Source organism: Macaca thibetana, chromosome 16 (assembly GCF_024542745.1).
Source record: "Macaca thibetana thibetana isolate TM-01 chromosome 16, ASM2454274v1, whole genome shotgun sequence".
NCBI lineage: Eukaryota > Metazoa > Chordata > Mammalia > Primates > Cercopithecidae > Macaca > Macaca thibetana.
In genome coordinates, this window is record NC_065593.1 from 27705835 (window position 1) to 27715117 (window position 9283).

At 52.8% G+C, this 9283-nt stretch overlaps 1 protein-coding gene across 1 annotated transcript; it reads left to right on the forward strand.

Moving 5' to 3' along the window:
• The first annotated feature begins 1233 nt into the window (after window positions 1–1233).
• Window positions 1234–7264, forward strand: SPACA3 (sperm acrosome associated 3). The gene is made up of 5 exons (XM_050762325.1): window positions 1234–1364; window positions 4774–5079; window positions 6207–6365; window positions 6833–6911; window positions 7100–7264. Exons 1-5 carry the CDS (start codon window positions 1331–1333, stop codon window positions 7164–7166), a joined length of 645 nt encoding a protein of 214 aa, XP_050618282.1. The 5' UTR covers window positions 1234–1330; the 3' UTR covers window positions 7167–7264.
• Window positions 7265–9283: the final 2019 nt, after the last annotated feature.

Consider the following 9283-nt stretch of genomic DNA (forward strand, 5'->3'; position numbering starts at 1 on the left):
ATCCCCACTTGAGAATCAAGGAAACAGAGAGTGAGTCCACTTTCTTTAGGTCATCCAGCTGGAAGTCACTAGCGCCTGTGTTCAGCCCTGGTCAGCCTGACCCCAAAGCCTGTGCTCTAGCTCCTGTGCTGCACGGCCTCCAAGCCTGGGCCCCTGTGAGGCACAGACATAGGCACCTCATGCCCTTTCTTTCCACTTCTCTGCCCTTTAAGTTTTAGGGTCAGTAGTGTAAGCTTTGCCCTGCACTTGTCCACACTGAATGGCCATTATCCAGGTGGAGAAGGGAGTGGTTTGTAACTCAGCATTAAGGAAGAACTTTCTGGCACTCAAAGGAGCTCCATGGTGAGATGGGCAGCCTGGAAAAGCAGTGGGCAACCGCCACCATCCCTAGGTACCCACCACTATCCCTGGACACGCACCACCATCCCTCCACATCCACCACGATCCTTGGGCACACACCACCATCTCTGGGAATCTACTACTATCCTTGGGCACTTAACACCGTTCCTGCACACTGGGACCACCATCCTTGCACACTCACCTCTGTCTCTGGGCACCCACTGCCATCCCTGAACATCTACCACCATCCCTGGGGACCCACCAACACCATCCCGGCACATCCATCACCATCCCTGCACATTCACCACCATCCCTACACATCCACCACTGTCCCTGAACACCCACCATCCCTGCACATCCGTCACCATCCCTGGGAACCCACCATTGCCCATGTGCACCCACTACTATCCCTACACACCCCACGATCTCTTGGCACCTACTACTGTCCTTGCACACCGACCACTGTCCTTGCACACCTGCTACCATCCCTGGGCACCTACCACTGTCCCTGGTCACCCACCACCATCCCTGCATGTTCACCACTATCTCCAGACACCCACCACCATCCCTGCACATGCATCACCATCCCTGGTGTCCCCCACTGTCCCTGGGAAATCATCTGAAAGATCTGTTGGGAGAGGAAGTGTCATCCTTCAATGTAGTGTGTGTGTGTGTGTGTGTGTGTGTGTGTGTGTGTGTGTGTTTGCGGGGGATGGGGTAGAGAGGTGCAAGGGGGCTGGGATTAGATACCCCTGCTCTGCACCTGGGCCCTGAGTTGAAGGGCTCAGGTGGGCTAGTCAAAGCTCCAGGCGGAGCTGTTTGTGGAAGATGAGCTCACAGAGCTGGAGTTCTAGAAGGCCCTCGGTTGACCTGGAGCCTGCCTTCCCCATCGTTCTCTTAACACTGGGTGCCTGGGGCCCTGGCGAGGTTGTGGGGGGCATCCTGAGCTGCAGCAGGGTTTTGGGCCACTGCTGCTGCTGCCATTGTCACCATGATCTCAGCTCTGTGGGGAGCACTCCTGATCAGTGAGCCCCCTTTCCCTTCTTCCTGGGGCTGTTAACAGGGCCCTGGTTTGGTCTGGCCAGAGAGAGGTGGAGTAAAACAAGGTGGTGGTTAGGATGGGGGTGTCCTGGCCTGGAAGACTGATCAGCTGAGAGAGAGAGAGACAGAGAGAGAGAAGAGAGAGAGAGAGAGAGAGAGAGAGAGAGAGAGAGAGAGAAACTCTGGAGCTGCTGTGAAATGGTCAGGATGGAATTGCTTTTAAGTCACTTTTCTACAAAAACAGTCCCTGTGTAGCAGACAATTTGGTTTCCTCCTTTACAACTTAGGGATATTAATCCCACTCCTTTCAATTGTTGAGAGGATTGGATGAGATTAAGTTAGAAAAGCTCTGGGAAAGGCCTGGCACGGTGCTCAAAGACTTGACAAACTCCACCAGGTTGGTCACTCCCCTCGCGGTGAGGAGAAGGACTTATGTCCCTGTGGCCACGCCTTCTGTGGACTTGAATTTCAGAAGCAGCCCCTGAGTGGCTACTCCATGCCAGCAACTCTGCAGATAAATAAAACCGGCTGCCGTTCTTCAGAAGTTAACTTCGTGGTGGGAAAGACTGACATCTATTCCAGCCTGGTGTGACAGAGGAGGTGGAAGATGGGGCGTGTGAGAGTGTGGGGGGCGGTGGCCTGCCAGGAGACTCTCACTGGGGAACCCCCCTCTGATGAGACCCTTCAAGTATGAGTCAGAGTTAACCGTGTAGAGGAAAGGAGAAGGTGAATGTTCTAGACAGCAAGGTCATTGTGAGAGAACAATTGCTGGAACATAATGTATGAGTGAGGGAGTGGGCCGCAGGGCTGGGCCGTGAAGGGTCGTGAAGGGCCGTGTGGACCTCGAAGGGGCAGTAACAGTGGGAGTCATCCAAGGTGTCACAGAGTTGGGCTTTTCATGTAACAAATTTGTTCTAATGGACATGTATAGAATAGCTTGGAAGAGTCGTCAAGACATGGTACAAGAAGACCATGAAGGAACCCAGTGTGATCCTAGGAAAGGACGGTGCTCTGACAGGGAAGGTGGAATCCACAGGACATTGGGACTGGTTGGCTGGGACTGGGTGAAAGATGTCATGGGGAAGGAGTGAAGAATGACATCCATATTTCTGGTTTGGGTAAGTGGGTGGCCCGTCATGTTTTAAAGCACATAAGGGAAGTTGTAAGGCAGAAGCAGGCAGTGATGGGAACAGTGGTTCTGTTCAGATGTGCTGAGTTTGAGGTGCCTGCAGGAATTCAAGTGGACGTGTCCAGCCAGTAGTTGCCTGTGAGGTCTTGGGGAAGATGCCACAGGGGTCGCCAGCCTGCAGGCAGTGGCTGACAGCAGGGCTGCCCAGAGGGTTTCCTCAAAGTGGAAGAGAAGAGGGCTCAAGGCAGGAAGGCCTGGAACACATATCAGTGGTTATGGCCTGGGCAGAAGTGGATTCCACAGAGGATAAAGAGGAGAGTCAGCCAGAGAGGGAGGAGGAAACCTGGGAGAGGGGAGCATCGTGGAAACCAGGAGAGGCAAGCCTTTCAACAGGGGGTGGTGGACAGCATGAGTGCGGCTGAGAGCTCCCATAAGACAGAACCGACGGGGCCTCCTAGGACCTGCAGAGGAGTTTCAGCGTGTGGTGGTGGCGGGGAGGGCAATTCACCAGGTTGGAAAACAAATGCGAGGGGAGAAAGTGGTAATTTTCCCCAGGAGTTTGGGTGAGAGGAGGGGGAAAGACAGGGGAGTACCAGTCAGCATGAGACTTGAGGGAAAGCATTTAGAAGCTGGAGACTGAGCAAGTCTCTAGGAGCAGGGGAAGGAGGAGCAGGAGGGGCACGGTGCTGGCGCACTGGGAGAGGAGGGACAATGAATGGAGCAAGACTTGGAGACGGGAAGGACAAATCTAGAGCTTGGAGGGAAGGAAGGTGGGCTTGCATGGGGGTGGAAGCCCCGCACCCAAACAATGATGGGGTGCAGATGAGGGCGAGGAGGCTACTGATGAGTTTGCAAGTAAGTGAGGCTAAGGCAGAAAGAGGAAGAAATTCCACAAGTGAGCACCTTGCTTTTCTTAGTGCATCGGGAGACAAGATCATGTTCTGGGAGCCAAGGGGTGGGACAGTATGGTGTGCTCAAGGACTATACCGAGGATTTTCATTTCCTGTGAGGGAAACGGGAGAGAGAAATCTGAGCAGAGACAAGCGCGTGTACCAGTGCTAGTTGTAGTTCATAACAGAAACAACAATTCACTTATTTTTAGTGCCAAGAGCTAAGCTGTGCCCACGCCTTTTCTCATTTATTCTTCCAACAATCGTATGAGGCAGGTGTTACTCACGTCCTCATTTTATAGAGGAGGAAACAAGGCCCAGGGAGGGCCCAAAGTCAGAGATGGAGCAAGAAGCAGAGGGGGGCTTCCAACCCCAGCCTTGCTGCAAAGCCACGCCCTCAACCACTGTCATCCTCGGTGGCATTCAAAGTCCCGTGGAGGTTGGAGACCAGGGACACCCATTGGCACAAACAAGAGTTTGTGCAACTCTTTCACTTTTTGACTCTGTGAAGGCGGAGAGCAGGTGTGGAGGTGCAGAGCTCAAGAGAGGCATGGGAACGCTTGTCAGAGGTGGTGGGCAGTGGGATAGGAGCTCACAGAGGTGGGAAATGCGGGTGAGGACGAGAAGCAGGGATGACAGGGCAGGGGAGGGACTGGTTGAGACACAGTGGAGCCAGAGGGGACTAGGTCTGGGGAGATGAAGGAGCCCTGAGGCTGTGACACCCAGATGCTAATGTCCTCCATGATTTGGGGGACTGGCCACACACTGCCAGCGATGAGAGGGCACGGAGGTCAAACCAGACAGGCAGGCTGGCCTTCCAGGGAGAAGGGCTTTTTGCAGGTTGTGGTTTAGAAGGGATGGTGGGGGTGGAGGAGACTCTCGGGACATCTTGGGGCCTTGTGTGTGGAGAAAGAACAGCTTCCCCTTGCGCGGGCTATAGGGGAGCAGTGTTCTGGGGGAGACCTTGTTTCAGTTAAGATCTGGAGATGGAGGGTCAGTGCCAGAAGGGCTGTCCCTTGACAACTGGGCTGAGGGGCCCGTGAACATGGTATGACACCGCCTGGCCATCCTCTCCGGGAGCATCTGCTCAGCGGGGCTTTGGATTTATAGAACTTTGTCTCCATCCAAACTTTTCCCCTTCCTAGTTGTAAACTCTTGCGCCTCAGGACTAAATAATGTGTATCGTGTAATATGGAGCTCACAATAGGTCAGTTTTCTTCCCAGTTCGGACTAGGGTGGTTTGAAGCAGGATGGGGAAGGAGAAGGGCTGGCCTCGGGGGCAGGGCTGATGCTGATCAGGGATGCAAGGGGGCTGATTCCTGCTGCCGGAGCCTGGCCTTCTGCCCACCCCTTCTCTCCTCTCCCCTTTCCCAGGGGTACACTCAAGCCCCGTTTCTTCTCCTTCTGTGAGTGGACCGCCGAGGCTGGTGAGCTGTGGGTCATCCCAAAGCTCAGCTCTGAGCCAGAGTGGTGGCTCCACCTCTACCACCGGCACAGAAGCCAGGAGCAGGGCTCTCGGAAGGCGGTGGTGCCCAGCTGCGATCATGTTGTTGGCCCTGGTCTCTCTGCTCAGCTGCCTGCTACCCTCCAGTGAGGCCAAGGTCTACAGTCGCTGTGAACTGGCCAGAGTGCTACAGGACTTCGGGCTGGACGGATACCGGGGATACAGCCTGGCTGACTGTGAGAACCCTTCTCCCTGGCTGGCCCTGGCTTCCCCACACCTCTCTCCCTCCTTCCCTCCCTCTTTCCTTCTCATTCAAGGGCTGTGGCTTCGGGAGCTTTTAGAGCCCTTCTGTAAACCGAAGAAGATTTGAGATGGCAGGTAGAGAAAAGCCGGCACTGAGTTAAACATGCAGTAGGCAGGCAGCAGGCAACCAAATTGGACTCACTCCTTCCTTTTCCCCTGCTGCTAAAGTCAGGGTCAAAGGAAACAAGCAGCTCAGTCCCCTAAACTTAACCGTGGCCACTAGCATTAGACATTCCTTCTGAAATTAGAAAAGACAAACAACAGAGCAGTCATGCCAAACTTTTCCAGTTGGTGGCAGTTTTAGATGGCCACGCGGGAAGGGAAGTCACACCGGGGCTCATCTTTCCAACAGGTCCAGCGCCCTCTATAGATTCCACCTGGGTCTTCCTAATCTTGTCACTAAAGATTTAGCGCTTGTAGGCTGGGCGCGGTGGCTCAGGCCTGTAATCCCAGCACTTTGGGAAGCTGAGGCAGGTGGATCACCTGAGGTCAGGAGTTCGAGATCAACCAGGCCGACATGGCGAAACCCCGCCTCTACTAAAAATACAAAAATTAGCTGGGCATGGTGGCAGGTATCTATAATCCCAGCTACTTGGGACACTGAAACAGGAGAATTCCTTGAACTCAGGAGGCAGAAGTTGCAGTGAGCTGAGATCATGCCACTACACTGCAGCCTGGGCAACAGAGTGAGACTCCGTCTCAAAAAAAAAAAAAAAAAAAAAAGTTAGCACTTGTAGATTAATTCAACAAATTTACTGGGCCCTACTACATGCTGAACAATGAGAAAGTGGGAAGATTGCTGGGCTAAAAGTCAAGAGGCCTGAGGTCAGCCCCGACCACTGCTATTTGGTAGCTGATGGGAGCCTGTGTGAGTCACTGTGCACCTCTAAGCCTCGATTGATTAATTCATTTGCAAAGCAGGTGGGAAGGCACCTTCCCCAATCACCTTGATCAGGCAGGCGAGGCTGGGTGGAACCAGCGTGGGACCTGTGCAGTGAGTACCCTGGCCTGGGGTAGCCGTAACTGTCTGACCTCCAGGCCTGTGCTCTGCCCTATGCAGGGGTCTGCCTTGCTTATTTCACAAGCGGTTTCAACACAGCTGCTGTGGACCACGAGGCTGACGGGAGCACCAACAACGGGATCTTCCAGATCAGCAGCCGGAGGTGGTGCAGAAACCTCACTCCCAACGCCCCCAACATGTGCGGGATGTACTGCTCAGGTAGCTGGGCCTGGGCCCAGGGCTGGCAGGAGTCAGGCCCTGCATTAGCTTTTGTTTCCTTCCCAGTTTAGTTTGCTACCTGCATCTCTGAGTGAGGGTTCCCCCACATCTGGCTGGGCCCACGGAGGAGAGGGAGATGGGACAAGGGATGAGGGTAGGTCTTCCATCAGTCTGAACTGGGGTCCCAGACAGGAGACTGCCTTAGAGCTATAGGAATGGAGGGAGGATTGTTTCTGATGGAGCGGGAGAAGGATAGGGTGGAACCTGTGCTTCCAGAGTGGTTGAGACAGGCCTGGATTTAGGGGAGTGGAGTGTGTGTGTGTGTATGTATATACATATAGAGAGAGACAGATACACACACACACACACACACACACACACACACACACACACACACACACACACACACACACACACACTCTGGATGTCTCCTGCTCCCTCATTGTGTTTCTCTGCCTATCACCCAGATTTGTTGAATCCTAATCTCAAGGATACCGTTATCTGTGCCATGAAGATCACCCAAGAGCCTCAGGGTCTGGGTTACTGGTAAGTAACTTGGGCGGCAGCCCTGCCGCAGTGGTTTGGTTAGAACTGGTGGGCGGCAGCAGGGAACAAACCCCTTTCCTTCCTCACTTCTGGTTTAGAGCCCACACTCTCCTTCCTGTTCTTCTCTGGGCAGTGACTGGCAACTGCAGCTGATGTGATCTCTCCTCTTCCTTGTTCTCCATCCTCAGGGAGGCCTGGAGGCATCACTGCCAGGGCAAAGACCTCACTGACTGGGTGGATGGCTGTGACTTCTAGGATGGACGGAACCACGCACAGCAGGTTGGGAATGTGGTTTGGTTCCTGACCCAGGCTTGGGAAGACAAGCCAGCAAATAAAGGATGGTTGAACGTGAATGTGGCTCTCAGCTCTCAGTGTGTCTGCAGGTGCCGTGTCAGAGCCAGAGCACCTCCATGTTCCCTCGCCTCACCTGTCCACCTGGGCTGTAGTTCAAGTGGACTCCAGAAAGTCCAGCACCAGAGGCTTACCTCCATTTCTGGTGGCCTCAGGGCAGGTATTGGGGGGGGGGCACCAGTGCATTTTTTGTCCACCACACCTGGCCGAGTTTGGGTCTAGGGTGGCCAGATTTAACAAAACAAATATATAACAAACAACAAAAACAGGATGCCCCGGTTTAATTTGAACTTTGGTTATACAACAAATAATTTTAAGCATGTCCAAAATATTGCATGGGAACATATTTATATTAAAACTATTTGACGTTTATCCAGAATTTAAACTTAACTGGGTGTCCTGTGTTTTACGTGGCAACCCTAGCTGGATCTAGGGCTGTGCACCTCTGGCTTGATTGGGAAGATCCTTGGGACACTTATTTTCTGCAGCTTTGGTTGCAGATGGTGGTCACCGTGCTTTGGCCCTCTAGCTGTGACTACTAACACACACCCCTCCCGCCCCAGGGGTGCTGCTTTGTCGCGGGAGAGGAATGACCACTCGGCGCTTCAGCTGTCACTTTGCTCTCTAGTGCCCTCTCGTGGCGAAAGATTCAAGTGCCGCTGATAGAGACGGTGCACTCACTTTACCCACCACTGCTAAGGGGTTGAAGGATGGGGTGGGAGTGACCATGGCTTTCAATCCGCACAGTGCAGCCCTCTGCCTTAGTCAGCACACGGGAAGCCCAGAAAAAGACAGCGCGGTCCCCTGCTAATCTGGAACGACTGCCTCTAAAGGAGGAAGGTGGGTGGGGTCTCAGGATCACGGTGGATGTGGTGGCAAAAGCAGCAGTTGCAGGGACAGGGTGATGTGTGAGAAGCCTGAACCCTGAATTCAGATTGTAGATTCTTATGAAAAGGCTCCAAAGAAACCTGCAAGTACTGAACTGTTGGTTGAGGCATGGCTGGTGACTGTTAAGGAGAGGAGGGGACGACAATGTTGCCCCCCACCATCCTCCTCCACCTAATTCAGGCACCCTGAATGCCCCAGGGTCAGCAAACACCAGAAGGGTGTGGAATGTCCACAATTATCAAGGCAGGCCACTTTCCTTCCCCTGTTGGTCTGGTCAAGGTGATGATGAAACTTGAGAGCGACTCATGCAAGGGGACAGAGTGGTGAAGAACCCTGCTGGAAGTAGGGGCGTCAGTGACTAATGGAGCTATTAAATCATAAATAGGGAGAAGCTGCTGTCTTTTTAACATTAAGGCAAAAACGATGTGCCTACCATGTGCCATGCATCATCTAATCTAGACCCTAGAACAATAGCTATGATGCAGGTACTATTATGACCACCATTCCATAGACAAGGGGAAACAGAGGCTCAGAGAAGATAAATTTGCACCCGGCTCAGTGTGAGTCCACAGGTCATGCTCACTCACTGTGCTTTGCTGAGGGGTTGTTGTTATGATCATCTGGCCAGGGACCCACGACCCATCCATTTTTCTTTTTTTAAAATTTATTTTTATTTTTTGCAAGACAAATTAAAAATTTTATTTATTTTTATTCGTACAACTTACAGGGTACCTATGCGATTCTGTTACACATATAGATTGCATAGTGGTCAAAACAGGGCTTTTAAAGTATCCTTCATCTGAATAATGTACACTGTCCCCATTAAGTAATTTTTCATTGTCCACCCCCCTCATACCCTGCATTGTTCTGAATCTCCATTGTCTATTATTCCAGTCCTTTCTTTTGAGATGGAGTCTCACTCTGTCGCCCAAGCTGGAGTGCAGTGGTGTGATCTCAGCTCACTGCAACCTCTGCCTCCCAGGCTCAAGTGATTCTCGTGCCTCAGCCTCCTGAGTACAGGCGCCCGCCACCGCACCTGGCTAATTTTTGTATTTTTAGTAGAGATGGGATTTCACCATGTTGACCAGGCTGGTCTCGAACTCCTGACCTCATGTAATCTGCCCACCTTGGCC